The 17,723-nt window shown below is 35.5% G+C and overlaps 2 protein-coding genes across 2 annotated transcripts; one reads left to right on the forward strand and one right to left on the reverse strand.

The window, feature by feature from the left end:
- Window positions 1–1,092: 1,092 nt before the first annotated feature.
- Window positions 1,093–5,051, reverse strand: LOC102599750 (vicilin-like antimicrobial peptides 2-2). The gene is made up of 5 exons (XM_006340321.2): window positions 4,489–5,051; window positions 3,302–3,483; window positions 3,137–3,217; window positions 2,338–2,778; window positions 1,093–1,748 (listed from the first exon to the last, which is right to left on the reverse strand). The coding sequence occupies exons 1-5, from the start codon at window positions 4,787–4,789 to the stop codon at window positions 1,224–1,226; spliced, it is 1,530 nt and encodes a 509-aa protein (XP_006340383.1). The 5' UTR covers window positions 4,790–5,051; the 3' UTR covers window positions 1,093–1,223.
- Window positions 5,052–6,811: 1,760 nt separating this feature from the next.
- On the forward strand, window positions 6,812–17,321 carry LOC102600085 (something about silencing protein 10-like). Its single transcript, XM_006340322.2, has 16 exons — window positions 6,812–7,093; window positions 7,504–7,595; window positions 7,733–7,802; window positions 8,460–8,587; window positions 8,818–8,949; window positions 9,040–9,179; window positions 10,948–11,035; window positions 11,476–11,652; window positions 13,653–13,817; window positions 13,961–14,035; window positions 14,275–14,414; window positions 14,523–14,640; window positions 16,140–16,390; window positions 16,548–16,611; window positions 16,695–16,763; window positions 16,856–17,321. Exons 1-16 carry the CDS (start codon window positions 6,982–6,984, stop codon window positions 16,985–16,987), a joined length of 1,953 nt encoding a protein of 650 aa, XP_006340384.1. The 5' UTR covers window positions 6,812–6,981; the 3' UTR covers window positions 16,988–17,321.
- Window positions 17,322–17,723: the final 402 nt, after the last annotated feature.

Below are 17,723 nucleotides of genomic sequence, written 5' to 3' on the forward strand. Positions count from 1 at the left end.
TCTGGTATGCCCATGATATCCTTTGAATTGACCAAGTTTGATTCATAATCCCAGTCTTGAGTTTTCATCTGTCTATTGAAGGACATGCTTTATTCATCTTGAAATGTTCAATCAATTGTGAAATCACTAGGAAGAACACGAATGTTCACAAAAATGATATCTCTATGAGGTAGCTTTTGTTCTTCTGTGTGCATCTATTGGCATTTTTGAAAAGTCCGAGCAAGATTGGTTATACATAAGTACAGTCTAGTGAAGTGCAGATGGCTCTGTCCAACATCAAGAGGAAGCACCAGCCTCAATGCACATAATTATAATACACTCTATCTACCAAACGACCTTTTTATGTCTCGCTACATTCAAGTGATATTTTCGGTCACTCAATTGACACGACAATATTTTATCATTGAAAATAATCTCTCTACGTTCATAAGGTCATAAGGTAGGAGTAAGGTCATAAGGTAGGAGTAAGATTTGAGTACACATCACCCTCTTCATTCGTCTCGCTTTAATCATTTACCAAGGCTCGAACTCGAGATTTTTAATCAGAAATCAACAAATGTTTTCCATAGAACATCTTCTTGCAATCTAGGGTACTCATGATTCACTATAGCAAGTATGATGTTGTGTAGCGTTGATTGATTTCAAGTTTGATAGCAATTACGGAGGTTTTTTCAGTTTTTGGATCTTTAACACAACAGTCAAAAACAACAATTCTTTAATGCTTGATGTAAATATTGATTTATTGATTGTTAATTATATTATTGATTCAATTATCAAGTTAATCATTAAGATTTCACAAAAAGAAAATCAATAACCGAAAAATAAAATCTACCATACACATGAATTGACAACTTACCGATAACCTAATAACATTTTCTCGATTCAATTTTAAACAACCCTACTTAAAATATTGTGATATTTCCATCTTATAAACAAATTAATATCATCTTATAAACAAAATTAATTTATGACCCACTTATACTAGGTGGCAAAAACATTGCCCAGCAAGCTCTTCGGAATGAAGCTATTTTTTTTAAAAAAAAATAAAAATACTTTAGCCATAATAATAAAAATTATTAGGTACTTCAAAATTCATAAATAGAAATTATCAAGAGGACAAATAAACAGAGACAAAAGGAGAAAAACTAATTTGTTCTTATTCACAAAAAGACAGCAAGGAAGCAGTAACTCATACAAAATGAACAAAAAGCTTCAAAATAAATCTAAGCAAATCCCATCATCATGTCATTGCCTAAGCTCTTAATCACTTCTGGTATCTTCATCACATCCTTCATCTTCTTCTTCTCTTTTCCCTTCTCTCCTCTTTCTCCCTCTTCCTCCTCCCCCTTCGGATCCATAGGCTCCGAGGGAGCAACCGACGCCGACGGAAAAATTACCGCCTCACGCTGAGCATCCAAAATCTTCCTTAACCTCTCTTCACTAACACCAAATGCAGCTGCAAATTCAGGTCCTCTCATGCTCTGAAGTATCGAATTCTGACCCACCAAGAACTGTGGCATGTTCTTCCTTGCTGTGGTCGTGAATCCAAAGAACTCGAACGGTCCTGTTCTTGATGCAATTTGACAGAAGGGGAAGTACCTTGGCACCCAGAATACATCTCCTTCGTTTACTACAGCATTCATTGCTATTGTCCCGTTTGGATACACGATTTGGATGCTGCCACTTCCTCTCAACACTATCCCATACTCTGTTGCTGTTGGATTAATGTGTGGTGCCATCATAGCTCCCTACATGTAAAAACATAGTAGGACTATGTAAAGACATATGGCTTAGTTCAGGAATCCTAACAAAAAAATCAAAATCCATAAATATTGGACCTAGGATATGAAGAAACTCAACAACGTGGCATCTACGATTCAAACTCGTGACCTAAAACAAAGTTTTGAACCCTTAACACTACATTTACCATCCCACTAAACATAAAGCTCCCTTATCTGAGGGGGATTCAAAATAGTTTACTTGTATACAAAAATAAATGTTTTTGTTTGTCCGTCGCACCATATAGGTGTGACAATTTTCGCAAGGAAAGAATTCAGTTGCATTCCCTTCATGCAACTTAGCCTCCACCACAGGTTATAGTGGATCGAGTTCAGTTTAGTGATCACAAACTGTGGTGGATGCTTAGTACGGACGCTGTGGTGGATAAAGTTCAGTGATCACAGGCGCTATAGTGGATAAAGTTTAGTAATCACAGGCGCTATAATGGATAAAGTTTAGGGATCACACGTGGAACCAACAATATTAACCCTATGAGAACAATAAACATGGATCGAACATCATATTTTATAAGAATGGTGTATGGTGTAGGTGAGTTACCGCTGAAAGATTGACGAGGTAGACGCCGATGTCAGAGTGTTTCAATGGAGAATACTCAGATTGATCCAAGGCCAAGCTCCATCCATAATCATTCTTGTAATCTGGCTTCCTATCAAACAGGTTGTAGGAATCTGGACCTTTCCCACTGCCTCTACGTCCTTCATCGCCTTTCTTTCTTTTATTTCCTTCATGACCAAAAAGATTATTCATAAACTTCCTCAAAGACCATGTTGGCTGTTGCTCCCTTTCCTCATCTTCTTCTTCAAAACTGGCTTCTTCCTCCAAATGCACTACTCTCTTTAGGTGATCATGTCTCTGGTGCTGCTCAAGATTCAAGAAATTGGCCCATATGCTTGGTGTAGGAGACTGAGTAGTGTTCAGAGGTACAATTGCACCAGAAAGTTGTCTTGTCAAGATCTCACTCACTTCTTCAGATGATACCTGTCATGTGTAACACATCTTGAAATTAACTACTTCTATCCCTTTGATAAATATACTTTGAATCATCTACTTAAGGTTCTCAAAATTGAACCCACCGGATTTTAAAGTTGCCGAGTTCATATCTATCATTCTTTGTATTACAGTCCTTACCCTTACCTCTTTTTCTTTTTTTAAAAACTCAAAAGAGGGATGCAACACGAGGACTTCTTACGAGAGATTGTTTCCTAGAGAAACCGTCACAGAAATTCGTTGCATTTTTAGTGAATTTTTACAATGTTCCTAGAACATTGGTACTAAGTTCAGATAAACACGATAACAGATTAACAGTAAACTCTACCTATAAGTTATCATCACTTACATTGAATGCTGTTGATAATGTAAGAGTGTCAAATCCACTAAGAATAGATGTTGGATAGATTCCACCACCAATGAAGAAAGACTGCAAGGAAATTTGTTAATTGTTACTCACAACATTCGATAGTCAAAGATCCAGTTTTTTTAACAAGAAATTGCAAAAAGGTACCTGAAAACCATACAATCCTAAGGTGTTGGAGTTGCTAATGCTGCAAATGATATGAAGTCTTTGCCCTTCAGCTGGATTAACCAGATAAAAAGCAGATCCTGCACGAATGCTGTATACATCTCCTTCCTTCAATCGCCTTTCAGTAAAGTCATCCTTGTAGATATGCCCAATTCTTGTTTCCCCTGCAGTCTCAACACACTTAATTCATTTCTCCAACTATTTTTCTTACTAAAAAAGAAATAATCTTACAAGAACCATGAAAAATCCTCTATTTAATGTGTAAATATTCCTTTCAGAATTGTGATCTAGAACTCATAAACTATATGTCGTAGCTCCGCCCCTAAGGAAGGGTCTTTGGAGCAAGAATAAGAGTTGTCATTGTCATGTTACAAGCCCATCACGAGTTCAAACAGTGAAAACAACCTATTACTTCTCATACATAGAAGGATATGTTTTAAGGGATAGGTTCAATTAAACCATTAATTTTTTATTTAGATCATACATATATGTGAGAATCATGAACATTGGTGAAAATTCAATCAAAACTTTGATCTCATGTTTTCCAAGAACCTTTTATAACTACACACCAGGGATGGGGAAGTGAAACACAAGGGGCTCGGGGTGAACCTCGGGGTAATTCAGATAGTCAACTAACTAGATTCCTACAATGTCCCAAGAAAATTGAAAACCAACACTAAATCTTGAATTTGCCAGCTCATGAGTCATGATGAGTACACAAATTGCTTCTTTTTGTATTATAGGAGAACCACAAGAACAAAACCAAGAAAAAGCTGAAACTTCACCTCATTTTTTCAAAGAATTCAAACCTCTAAAAAATCAGAAAGGCAACTAACTCGACTCATATAATTTCCCAAGAATATTGAAAAACCAACACTAAATCTTAAATTTCCCAGCTAATGAGTACATAAAAATTACTCCTTTTTTTATTATACACGAACCATATGAACAAAACCAAGAAAAAGCTGAAAACTTCACTCCATGTTTTCATGAGAATTCGAACCTGTGAAAATTCAGATAGCCAACTAACTCTGACTCCTATAATTTCCCAAGAAAAATGACAACCAACACTAAATCATGAATTTACCAGCTCATGAATAGACAAGATTGCTCCTTTTTATCATACAAGAACCATGAGAACAAAACCAAGAAAAAGTTGAAAACTTTACCTCTACGAACAAAGAGTGTAAGATGAGCATTCAGATACTGAGGGATGAAAAGAGTATTAGGTTCCATGGTGATAAAACCAATATGCATTAGACTCTGAAATATAGAAACCTCACCACCACTAAATCCACCCTTACTCACAACTCTCATTACTCCAGCATCAGTCCTCACTATCTCCTTTGAATCATGCAACAAAAACAACCCTTCTCCCCATTTTTCCTCTTCTCCCACTTCATAAGAAGTACCAACAGAAACCACTACTAGTAGCAATAAGATCAAAAGAAACTTTCTGTAACTTTCCATGATTATCACTTAACAAAAAAAAAATTGTTTTTTTTTTCTCTGCTTCTCAAATGGTGTTGGAAAATTGCAGGGGATTTGAAAGAGTTTATGTAGAGGACAGAGAAGGACTTTAGTCGAACAGATGGCGTGCATGCAAGATTTGAAGAATTTGCTGGCATAGCTTTGTTTCTTCTTCAACATTTTTGTAAGCAAAAAATTGGAAATGTTGCCACGAGTTTTCTAAGATATTGTACCGATTGAACTTTTGTCCATTTACCACTAGAAATTTATATATTTAATAAAAAATGGAGATTTAAAAAAAAAACTTTTATCTTTATTTTTTTTAATTTTTCATTCGGTATTCGTTATCAAGCTACTAAGTCATACTATAAAAATGTGAGCAAGGATGCGACGGGGTGTGCATTGTCAGAACTAATTTTATTTTATGAACAAGGCATAAGTACTACTCGGTTATGACCGAAACCGAGAAGGTCTATTAAAAGGGACAAACTAGTTAGTTAATTAGGTAGGAGTCCTTCAAGTCTTAAAAATTGGGTAGAAGTGACAAACAGTATTGATTAGGTTAAAAGATATTTTCTCAATATCCCAAACTTTTAACTTTTACACTTTAGTCCAACAACTGTCGTAGTTGTGGGGACAACTTCTTTAGTCGTCCGACAACTTCAATAGTTGTCCAGACAACTACGAAAGATGTTATTAGTTTAATCCTTTTATTAATATTAAAAATAAAAAAGTAGAGAAAAAGTAAAGAGGGCCCACTTGTCCCGAAAAAATTACTTGGATGGTTATCTTTTAATAAATAATTACTGATTTTAGCGATATTTTTTATTTATTATCATTTATTAGCAATACATAGCAATACTATGTTAAATCTGCAATTATGTATTAAAAGTGAATTATATATGCAATATATATGTATTATAACTGTTTTTTTTAAAAATATATTATGCTTGTTTGGTAAGAAATTGACAATTTGTATTATAAGTGTATTAAAATGTGTGATAAATGTATTATCCATCAATAAAACTTGTATTATATGTGAATAATAAATTCTTCCTTTGTAATGTATTGAAATTGTATTATAAATGTATTAAAAGTGATCAAGTGAAAAGAAAATGTTATTGCTATAAATGGTAAAAAAACAATTTAATATAGTATATTTATGTAAGTTTCCCTTTTTTTAATTGAAACTTATAAGGCACTTTTAGCTCATTTTTCCACCGAAACCTCAAAGACATATTTAACTAAACTAAAATCTTATTACCTCGAATTCATTTTTTTAAAAAATTTTATACACCTTTTGGCTCACGTGCCATAATCCGTGACTTCACGTAGTTGAGACGCGTGAGAGATTTTTGGATGTCACGTAAGCCAAAAATGTATACAAAGTTACAAAAAGATAGGTTTGGATGTAATAGGACATTAGGTTAGTTAAGGTGTGTTTCTGAGATTTCGATCATAGTTTAGAGGGTACTTGTGCATTATCTCTTAATTTATGCTAGGCTGTTCAACTAATACACAATTCATTTTGTAAGGAGATTGATAGAGTAGTATAGAGAGAGGAAGACTTACTTATTTATATATGGTGTTCATCGACTAAATTCACACTCTTAAATATGACATGTCTATACATATTTTCTTTTCACAAATGATTAATTAGTATTTTTTATATATTGTTAAATTATATATAATCATAAAAAAATGATATTTTATTTGTCATAAACGCAAAGCAATGAAAAGCTTTGAGGAGAAAAAAGAAAACAAAATAAAAAGGGAGAAAAAAAAAACTATAAAAACATTTCCACAAAACAAAAATATAAAAAAAGAAAAAGAAACAAAAAAATAATTACTAACCATATGCACTTTGTGGATTAATATATTAATTATTTATTAACCATAATAAATTGAGAATTATTATAAAAAAGACATATCAATTCAGTAATTATTTTTAAGTAGTTAATCCTATGTGTGAATAAATATTTTCCATCACTTCTATTATTCTGGTTTGAGAGTATTTTTTAATTTATTAAAAAAAAAAAGTTCTCAGTGCGTTGCCGCCGCAACTCTTCACTTTCCTTGAGGCCATTGAAACTCTTCTGTGTTTGTTCAAGAAAACAGTCTCTCTTGATAAAGATTTAACCTTTTTGGGGTTTTAGCTTAAACCCTTTGCTTCAATTTCTCGAATATACAGAATGGGAAAGAAATCAGGGAAGTTCAAGAAGAAGGAAAACAACTCTTCAATGAAATCAAAAAGTGATTTTTACAATGAAGATGATGATATGATGAATGATGCTATTGATGCCTGTAAGTTTTTCCCTTTTATAAACTCTATTTACTTATCTTTTTAGCAAAGTTAGCATAAGATACAAACATTTCAGACCCCATTTGTGGGATTATACTTAGTATGTTGTTGTTGTAGCATTAGATACAAAGATATATGCAAAAAATGGTTCTTTCTGGCGAGAAATTTACTTTTTTGAGTTCATTGATGGAGGGAGAGCATTAGAGCAAAGATTGAGCTAGTAGTTTGAGTTTATGGATTCTAAATTTTTTAAAAATGCAGCTTTACACGGTTTGAGCCAAACCTATTGGGTTCTGCTGAACCCGTAGGCAAGCTATAGCTCGGTGAGGGGCGAGGGGCGAGGGTGTGTTATAAAAAAATGCTCTTTATGTTAAATAATTTGTCTGTTACTGATCTTTTTGGTTGATTGTAGTTCATGAAAAGAGAGATATCATTCCACTGAATGTTAATGAAGATTCTGCAGAGTCGGATGAGGATAATGAGCATCCCGTGTATGATCTTAAGGTGATATTGGTTTTTCTTTTGCAACTTTTATCTTCATACTGAATGCTTATAAAATGTATTAAGAGATTAGAGAACTAATTTGATGTAAAGCAAGTCAACTAATTACTCAAGGTTGGGGAACTGTTTCAATTGTATAGGAGGATGAAGATGAGGAGGATGAAGATGATGACTTTGATGATGCTGAACTTACCGGCCTTGGTGCTAAAAGTATGCAATTAAATTCAAACTTGTGACTGCCTTTTGTCATTGAAATGAAATACTTTAGCTGAATTGCCTATCCTGTTTGTTTTTATGAAATTCTTCTCCGATATTCCCTTTTAGTGCTTCTTAAGGCAACATAGAGCATAAGATTGGTTTATATTTATTTAAGGAGTTTCCTCTCTCAAAAAAAGGAAAAGAAAAAGCAGAAAAAGCAGAAGAGAAATATAGCAGCTTTTACTATTTTAACTTCTCATTAAGATTTTGCAAATGCATGTGGGGTGGTGGTGAGAAGAATTCCTAGTGTTTGATTATTGATTGAGGCTAATTAGGCCGGAGACTAAATATTAATGGTGTGTTCGAACTGTGTAATATTGCACGAAGCTCAGTAGGTCTAACCACTAAGTTACTATTTCTACTGTGGCTCCTAGTTTTTAAGTTTCTCTGAATTGAGCTTCTACACATAGATGGCAGAAGGAAGACCCCTTTCATACTCGTATATTTGTTGAATTAATAAGCTAATTTGTTTCCTTCCAATTCTGGCTTTTACATTTCTTTTGGTTCTTGATCTCTTAATATATGCCTCTTTTTTGCCATATTTCCTTGGATCTTCTGCTTGGGGCAGTCTTTTAATGTATAATTTTTGAGTACCTATTTTTGCTTTAGTTGCAAGGACACAGAAATATTTACAAGCTACTATGGGTGGGGTTGAGGATGAAATGCATGATGAGGCTGAACAGGAGAAAGAAGAAATGTGGGGAAGAGGAAAGAACATTTATTATCAAAATAAAGAGGTAGAGTTTCACCTAATTATTTGCTTCACTTTTATTCTTTTATGACATAATTATATACGGTACGCTTGGAGAAACCAATACTTTACTGGCTTTAAAAATAACAATGTGATGTCAGAGGATTATCCTGTCCTTACTGTTTCAACAGTACCTGTAGGCTGTAACATAGTTCTTCGATCATGTCGTCATTTGCATGCAATACTTGATCTCGCTTGAACATTTTTGTTTGTTAGAATGTTGAAGAGTCAAGTGATGAGGACCTTATCGCCGAGGAGGAGGCAGAGGTATTGAGAATGCAGCAGAAAAAAGCTAAATCCTTATCTGCAGCGGATTTTGGTATTGAAGATGATGAACTCACATTTGAGGTGAGAAATTCAATTTATATACAGTCTTTATTAGAAGGTTTTTTCTTATATTTTGAGGTTGGAAGTGGAATCTTATGGGTAACATTGCAGGAAATTTTGGTCCATGGAAAACCTGGATCAGCAGTTTCTGCAGATGAAGAAGCTAAAAATGAAACTGGTACTGCTTATGAGGAAGTGCAGAAGGATTTGAATGCTTTGACAAAAGAAGAGCAAATGGATGTTGTCTATAGGTGAGCTTCTCTGTCCTGCATATACTAGTTTCAGGGTAAAATGTTACTTCTTTTAAGTCCATTGCCTGTCATGGTCAACAATGTTATGTAATTTCACCTAGCATCGTGATAATATCAGTATAGGAAAAGGGAGGCACATAACTTACAATTAAATAGATATCAGTACATTCTCAATAATCGGGAAAAAAAATAGAAGAGAAAAAGGCAGGTGGTGAACTAAGTTTTCCTACAGAATAGTATATGCTTAATTTATGGCTAAAGGTTGTGGAAGTTGACAACAACAACAATAACAACATACCTAGTGTAGTCCCACAAGTGGGGTCTGGGGAGGGTAGGATGTATGCAGACCTTACCCCTACCTTTGTTGTAGAAGTTGACAATAAAACAAAACTCTATGTGTTGCTCAGTTCAGACTCCAATATGACAAAGATATTTGAGGACCCATTCCTGCAATATCCTCAATTTGACCATTTAAAAATGGATCATGGTATGTCTAGTGTCAGAGGTTTCAGTAGAAAGTTCCGATAGTTAGCAGCTGTCCCTGTTAGATGTCTGATCTGCATGGAGATGGCAGACTTCAGGATATTGAATACCATGCTAAGCAGAGAAGCTTTATGATGTAGATAAGGAAATTGGATCTCAGTGACACATTTTTGATAATGCATTGTGGGGGACTCATGATCGCGCAATAGAAGAAATCCAGAAGGTGCATGCCTTGTATCACATTGTTATCAATGGCTTCACATTGTTTATGTGGAAGTTGATTCTATGTCTAGGAAGTACAATTTATTATTGCGGCAAAGTGGCAGGTCAAGAGTGCAAAGCCAGAAGATCTTGAGAAGTGGGCCACTGGATGTTAGTAACCACTGCATCTATTTTCTTAAATGTGCCTCATTAGTTTTTTTTTGTATTTAGATCATGTAGAAAAAGGAGAAAAGTGGCTTGTGGGTCGCAATTGAGTCACAAGATCAAGATGTTGTTAGAGTATTCTTGGGTAGTTGGCTTAGGTTCAAACCCCAACAAAGGCAAAAACACTAGGTAATTTGATTTCTTCCCATCTGTCTTGGTGGACAGGATTACCTAATACCTATGTTGGCAGGAGATAGTATGTACCCTGTGAAATTTCCTGGACACCATGGTTATTAAAAGAAGTAGTCAAAGGTAGCTAGCTATACGGAGGCATGGGAGTCAGGGAGCTACTTCAGAGGTGTCGATGTGTTCACTTCAACCAGGGAGAACGAAATGGAGCTTTCACAAGATCTGACGATTCACTTTGGAGTTCAGTCCATGATATATAGATGAGATTACCAAATATCTAGTTATCCCCTGGACGAGATCACTAAATATCTATGTTGCTCGGACTCTTCAAAATGCCAACGGGTGCGTGTCGGATTCGCCAAAAGTAGTGTTTTTTTGAAGAATTCGAGACGGGTGTGGCATCAAAAGTGAAGAGTCCACACAACTAAGCTAAATATCTAGTTAACGCCCTGTCCGAATTGATTGTACAGGATCAGAAATGTTCAGTTGAAATGTCCGTCCGTCACGGCGCAGTGACCTTCTTTTATGGAATTCTACATTGCATGCTTGTGATTAATTCAAATCAAAAGTAAGAATCTTCGATGTGTGTGTGTGCTTCTACTGTCATTGGCTAGATATTATCTGGTAGGTTGCGGACATTTACTTTTGCAGGTTATATGATTCTTCTAACTCGTTTTTCAATAAATTAAAAAAGTTATACTTCTGATCTATGATCTTCTTGTGATTACAGTTCTGCACCTGAATTGGTTGGCTTGCTGTCTGAGCTTGGTGAATCGCTTGAGCACCTCGATAACAAAGTTAATCCCCTATTCAACAAGGTATGTGCATTGGAAATTCCACTAACTACAGGCAGTCACTATTATGCTATTCAAACCTGAGGGTGCTGTGGAAGATACTTGTCTAACTGCTTCACGGCGTTATCGCCAGATGCCTAATTTTATTTACATTGTGAAATTCACACGTACATTTTAGAACTGCTTGGTTGTGGTTCCCTTTAAACAGTTTTGGGGTTCTTTGGTGACAAAATCTTTGTAGTTACTCAGGCTCTGTTACTGATATAAAGATGCTCAGCTGAAAGGATGAAATAATGAAGGTTTAGAAATGATTGGTTGGGGTAGTGTAACTGACAAGTATAGGTAAAACAGTGAGAGTTGACTCATATAACAATGGAATTAGTCATTCTCCTAGTTAGAAACTGAATGCAGTTTTTGGTAATATTACACCTGTCAGCAATTAACTTCCATTTTTCTCTATTAAGATTAATGGAAAGAATATGATAAAAGGCGGGATGCACTACATTGAGGTGAAGAGGCTGCTGCTGCTGTCATATTGCCAAGCTATAACTTTCTACCTTCTTCTCAAATCTGAGGGACAGCCAGTGCGTGATCATCCAGTCATTTCACGCCTTGTGGAGATCAAGAATCTGTTGAATAAGGTTACAACTCATATCATAGGATTCAAACAACGAAACATGGCCAAATTACTGCTTGCCAATTTTTGTTAATTCTGTTAATGAAGACATTATTTGCTGGAAAATCAGTCACTTGATTATATGGTATATGCATAATTGATGAGATAAGACTGCTTTATCTAATCTTTGAGATATATGCTAAGCAAATTGTGTTTACATACACATGTTGAAAACATTTACTTGCCGACCACCTCATATGGTAATATCAGCAGACTTTCATTATAAAGTTACTACCACTAGCTTGTAAAAATGGAAAAGGTTAACACAAACTATAATTAGTGTAGTTATTTAGCTCATGGAAATAGCTAGAGGACACTTTATTATCTAGTTGATACTTATGAAATATATCTATATGTTTGACAAAGGTTTCAATTCTTTAACTCACCCTCCTTGTAAAAGTCTATGTTATTCTGTCTGCATCTGGGCGGTTTCTTCTTTAGTTTAGTGTAAAAAGTATCTTAGTGCTAATCTGAACTTGTTTATTCATCCATCGGCAGCTTCTTCCTCCCTTGCCCTTTTCTATATGAAGCTTGATGAAATCGACTCCAACATCAAAGTGCTTTTTCATTACTGTATTTAGCAGTGTGAAATCTTTAGGTGTAAATTGCATCACCCAGATAAGGTTTATTTTGATTTTTCATGATATGGTTTTAAATTCAATATATGTTTATGTGTTAATAAGTGAACAACTTTTTTGATGGAGTTTGGGAAATACCTACAAGGACTATACACCAAGCCTTCTAGACAGAAATTGATTAATCATCTATACACCCAAGATATTATGTATGTACCAAATATCTACCGATCATCATCTAGTTGAGGGCTTAAGGTCTAGTTATGAATTCTCTGTATTGATGCTGCTCTATTGGGTCCCCTTCATTCCCAAACATACAAAAAATAGAACCTCGATCTGCAGTTCAAACAACTCTTTTCCACTACATTAGAAGCTCTATGATGTCTTTCTCAGTTCTCACCTTGTGTTCCACATGACCTCATCTGGATAGCTTCCTTTCCTGCCCCTCTATTATCCTTTCTCCCAAAAAACATTCAGCACTGAATTCCACACTGCTGTCACAGATATTCAGCTCTAACAATGGATTAAATTTCTTTGGTGTTCTGCTGTTCCACAGAATATGGATAGGACAACCCCTTTTTTCCTCTTCTGCAGTTATCTGTAAATAGACATGAAGGTCACTTATTCCTACCACCCTTAACTGAATCGTCATTTCCGTACCCAAGTATCCTTCCTTTATCTTTCATGTTATTTTGCAAAACAGTTAAAACCCTTAGTATCCGACTCTTGCCTTTTTTTTTTTCTTATCTTGTAACCATGACATTTGGGTCAGCTTGTGCACACCTGGACTAACTCCACGGATGCCTGCTACCTCCCACCAATACAAGTACCAGGTAACACTGTTCATCAAGGCTTAGACAGAGAGGAAGATATCAGTCAATCACCTAGTTTTTTGCCTCACTGTAGTTGAACTCGAGACCTCAAGTTCTCATGGTTCTCAATCCACTTCATTAACCACTAGGCCAAACCCCTGGGTGCCTCTTGCATAATTATTCTAAGTGAATACCCCATAAAAATATTCTCCAGCCTTCTTCTTAATTTGTGTGATAAATATATCTCTGTCCATAGCTAGCTAAACTCATTTGTCAAATAAGTTAAATACGTGGATTTCCGTGGAAGGATTCTGTAATTCTTTAATCAAGTTTTCTTGAGTTTTGGAGAATTTGAAGTGGAAATAGTATGCTAACTGATCATAACCTAACGTATCAAATTTGTCAATCATGTACTGAGTTAACATTTTTAGCTTGTTTAGATGCTAAATGATGTTGCCAAATAGTTGCTAAGTCCTCTCCTTGTTCTTCTGCTTTATTCGATACTTGGCTAGCTTCATTGCATATACCCTGCTCCTCTCTTTCTATTTTTACAGGTGTTAACAAATTGATTTTTGCAGATGAAAGAACTTGATGGATATCTTCCTTCTAAACTAGAAGACTTGTTACACAAGGATGTGGATAATGTAACTGGTGTAAAGTTGGCGGGAAGGAGCTTGGATTCTGAATCTCTCCCCATTAGTGACAAGCCTTCTGGGGTATCAACTGATATTCAAGAAGCAGAGGTAATTTTCAGTTTGATTCATCTTATTTTGTTGCTCAAAGCGTAATTTTTTCCTCTTTTATGGGCTGATTTTGAATGAAAACCATTTGTTGTTTTTACTGAGCAACTCTGTAAAATTTAGTCTAATTTTTTCCATTGTTTTAGCCTCATGAAGCTGAGTTGGCGGAGGCAAATGGTTTGAACAGTCAACGGAAAAAGGAATCAAAACGCAAACGCCAGGTAAATGGTGTATGTATCTAAGCACACCTCTGTTTTGCTTATCAACCATCAGCAGGTGTGTCCACTGTCACTGTTACAATACGAATCAAGTGTCACCAGACTAGTGCCAGTGTCATTGTCATTTTTATTTCTAGCAACTCTTTCATCCATGTTCCTATCTGTTGCAAGATCACCAGATCTATTCTTTTGTTACCAGTAAGATGTAGATCAAATTAACTAACGTTAAAGAATTATGGCAGGATGATCAAGTTGGTATCCAAAGCATGGAAATGTTAAAAGTGAGAGCTTCCCTTGAGGAAAAATTGAAGCAGACAGGTGTCTTAAATTCCATTGCACGGAAAAATGAAAAACAAAACAAGCGCTCACGACTACTGAATGGGTATCAATTTGCTTCGCAATTTATTGCTCCACCTACCTCTTCTGTTAGTCTACATAGCTTAATGCAAACATGAAATCACTGATGGGAAGTGCAATGAATTATATGCAGGATGTTGGCAACTCCTGATGATTTTGATGATGATGCCATGGGTGCTGAAGATGATCGTGAGACACGGAGTTTAAACAAGCTGTCTAGGCTTCTAACTTCTCAAGTAGCAAAACCCAAGGTGTGGATCACAAATGCTTTAATTCTGTCTTCATTTTGTTGATTTTCTTGTAAATAAATGTCTTTTATTTGAGTGTATGCAACTGCATTGAGATTGATTCTCTGAACTTGTGGAATTTGACAGTCTTTTCAACTTCTGTCTCTGTGGATGGCTCTCTTCCGTTATAGAGTTGCCTCCTTTTCCTTTATTGGTGGTCACTCTAATTGTTTTCCCTTACTCCTCCTTGCTTCTCTTATAGCAATTCCCAAGTATTTGGAAAAAAAAAAAGGAAACCTTCTTTGACCTTGATATTTATTAATGGCCAATTGATATGTGACGGAGCGAGTATATCTTTGCACATATTTCCAGGAAGTTGCATCTTTAGATGTTGCGATTGAATGAGGTTGTAATTTGTGTTATTTGAGTCGTATTTTAGCACCATTTTGACTGGATGCTATTGTTAAGTTTTTAGCTCCAGTGTGCTTATCAGAGTGACTACAACTGTGTTTCTACTGTTTGATGTCACAGTTTTCTAATTTGTGGCAATTAGGATTATTTTGAAGCCTTCACGTTGGCACATGTTGTGTTTAGCTGCTCTTCATTTTCGGGTTCCAAAAATCTCTCTTCTTTTCTTTTTTTTTGGATAAAGTAAGGTATCACTGATAATAACAAGGCCTACTTGGCTGTATACACGAGATATACCAAAAACGTAGAAACCTACAAATATGGTTCTCTACAAAAGACACGCAATCCTCTATACAAACAAGAACGTGGGTGCACCAAAAGACAATGAGGGATAGGAGACTACTTCTCAATTTAGCAAAGCTCATCCGCACCCCTTCAAAAGCTCTCCTATTTCACTCTTTCCAAATGCTTAGAGCTAGAGGAATAACATTCCACGCCTTGTGCCTTTTTTCTCCTAGCTCCTCTCTTCCAGCTGACATCAACTCCTTCACGGATCTTGGCATCCCATAACCTCGTGGCTAATTTACAATGTTACAGAATACGATCCATGTCCTCACCATCCTTACAAAAGAAACACCAGCTCTAGACAACCTTTCGCTTTCTAAGGTTCTTTGCCGTCAAAATCACCCCTCACAAATATCTGTATTACGAGATCAAAGTAATACAGTGTGGTTGAATAATTATGCAAGCCGTTACTACTGACAATATTAAGGTACTGCAAATTTTGTTTTGTTACACACACTTCTCCTTTCCTGTTTCCTCGGTATTATATTCATATATGTGTGTACATATATTCGCTTTTTTGCTTTATCAAAAAAATAGATATATGGATACTAGGGGCCATTAAAGGGGGAAGCACTCCGTACTAGGAATTTCTTCATTCCCAAAGCTCGAACTTGACGACTACATGTGTGTATTTTGCTTCTGTTAAAGTGGACTTCTGTTAGTTATTTTTCTTGCATGGAATCTTTTTCTGCTTTCAAAATTCGTCTAGTATGTGTCCTGTGATTTAACCTAATTAGATGTATTATAATAAGTTTTGTTCCTTTTGGAAGATAATTTCTGGTGATGATGATTTACCTAAACGAGATGACATTGGAGAAAGGAGAAGAAAGCATGAACTGAGAGTTCTAGCCGGAGCCGGAGTTGAACCTACTGATGATGTCAACGATGAGCCTGGTGACCATGCAAGCAATGATGTTGCTACTTCTGACGACAGTGAAATGGACTCAGATATGGAATTCTACAGAGAAGCCGAAAAACAACATTCAGCTAAGCTTGCTGCTAAAGAAAAGATGTATTCCAGGTTAGACTCAATATTGTTTTAAGATTGTTAAAGCAAGCATGCTAAACTACTTTTCATGTGAAAGATTTCGAGGATGCCTCGTCAATATGGATTATTATGTGTGTCCTTTTAAGTCCTGCAATTGTTTCACTTAATTCACCACAATTTGCCACTGTAGATCCCCAGCTATGCTGTCAACGCCAGAAACTGTTGTGGATGGGAAGCGCCAGATAAATTACCAGGTATGACATATCAGCTTTGCTGCCTATTGCAATCATGACATTCCTTTTTCTTTCACTAAACTTGGCGTCTCCTTATTTTCTAGATGGAGAAAAACAGAGGCCTTACTCGTAATCGTAAGAAGCAAGATAAAAATCCAAGGAAGAAATACAGGGTAAGTAGCTAAAACAGAATTACTTGTGCTTGAAGAACCAGTTCCCTTATATAACAATGTTGACAAACTGTGTCTTCTTCTCTCTCTCTCAGGGGAAACATGAAAAGGCTCAGAAACGTAGGGAAGGACAAGTTCAAAAAATTAAGAAACCAAGTGGTCCTTATGGTGGAGAAACTACAGGAATTAACGTTGGTATTAGTCGAAGTATCCGATTTAAGGGATAGAAGTCACGTGATGTGTGGTTTAGGCACACGTCTCAAAGTTCAAGTGCTTCATTAGACAAAAGCTTAGTATTTAAGTGGAGAATGGTAAAGTTGTGTACCCGTTATTCACCGAGTTCTAAACCTTGCATCACACTGGCCCTCTGGAATTTCTCGGTTATGAGTAAAAAGTGTAAGAGTTGATACTCTCTTTTCCAATTTTGTCACCCTTGGAAGGGGAGGAGTGGAAAGTCTATGTTGTATTGGTCTCAACTTGCATAGTTTTGTAATGGCTAGCTTATAATTTTCTTGTTTTCACTTTCTATTTAGATTTTATAAAGCAATGATTGCAATTAAATTGATTTCGAATAAGGGATATGTTGGTCTAAGTTGGTTTGAATATCACGGTTATAAAAAAAAGAGCAAGAGTTGGAATGAACTATCTACTTTTTTGAGTTTCATATCTATTTAAACTTGATTAATTTAAATAAATAAAACTTATTTTCCTTTTAATACTACTTATTCGTTTTTCCCTTTTTAAAACCTTTACTAAACTGATATGGTAATCGTATAGTAGTTAAATTACTTTTAAATACCAAATTAATGTAAATTTAATAGGATTTTTAACCGACTCCATAATTCTTACAAATAGGGATTTGTTTTTTTTATTATTATCCATATTACCTTAAAAGCATGAACTCCTAACTTGAATGTTAAATTACTATAATATCCCTAACTTAGGTTGTGACTTTTTCGATGA

Source organism: Solanum tuberosum, unplaced genomic scaffold (genome assembly GCF_000226075.1).
Source record: "Solanum tuberosum cultivar DM 1-3 516 R44 unplaced genomic scaffold, SolTub_3.0 scf00017, whole genome shotgun sequence".
NCBI classification, from domain to species: domain Eukaryota; kingdom Viridiplantae; phylum Streptophyta; class Magnoliopsida; order Solanales; family Solanaceae; genus Solanum; species Solanum tuberosum.

Coding starts and splice junctions, on each gene's coding strand:
- LOC102599750 (XM_006340321.2), bottom strand. CDS start 4,789: ATGGAAAGTTACAGAAAGTTTCTTTTGATCTTATTGCTACTAGTAGTG. Junction 3,484..4,488: donor TACACTCTTTGTTCGTAGAG/GTAAAGTTTTCA, acceptor TTGAGACTGCAG/GGGAAACAAGAATTGGGCAT. Junction 3,218..3,301: donor TAGGATTGTATGGTTTTCAG/GTACCTTTTTGC, acceptor ATTTCCTTGCAG/TCTTTCTTCATTGGTGGTGG.
- LOC102600085 (XM_006340322.2), top strand. CDS start 6,982: ATGGGAAAGAAATCAGGGAAGTTCAAGAAGAAGGAAAACAACTCTTCA. Junction 8,588..8,817: donor TTTATTATCAAAATAAAGAG/GTAGAGTTTCAC, acceptor TTTGTTTGTTAG/AATGTTGAAGAGTCAAGTGA. Junction 14,641..16,139: donor CTCAAGTAGCAAAACCCAAG/GTGTGGATCACA, acceptor TCCTTTTGGAAG/ATAATTTCTGGTGATGATGA.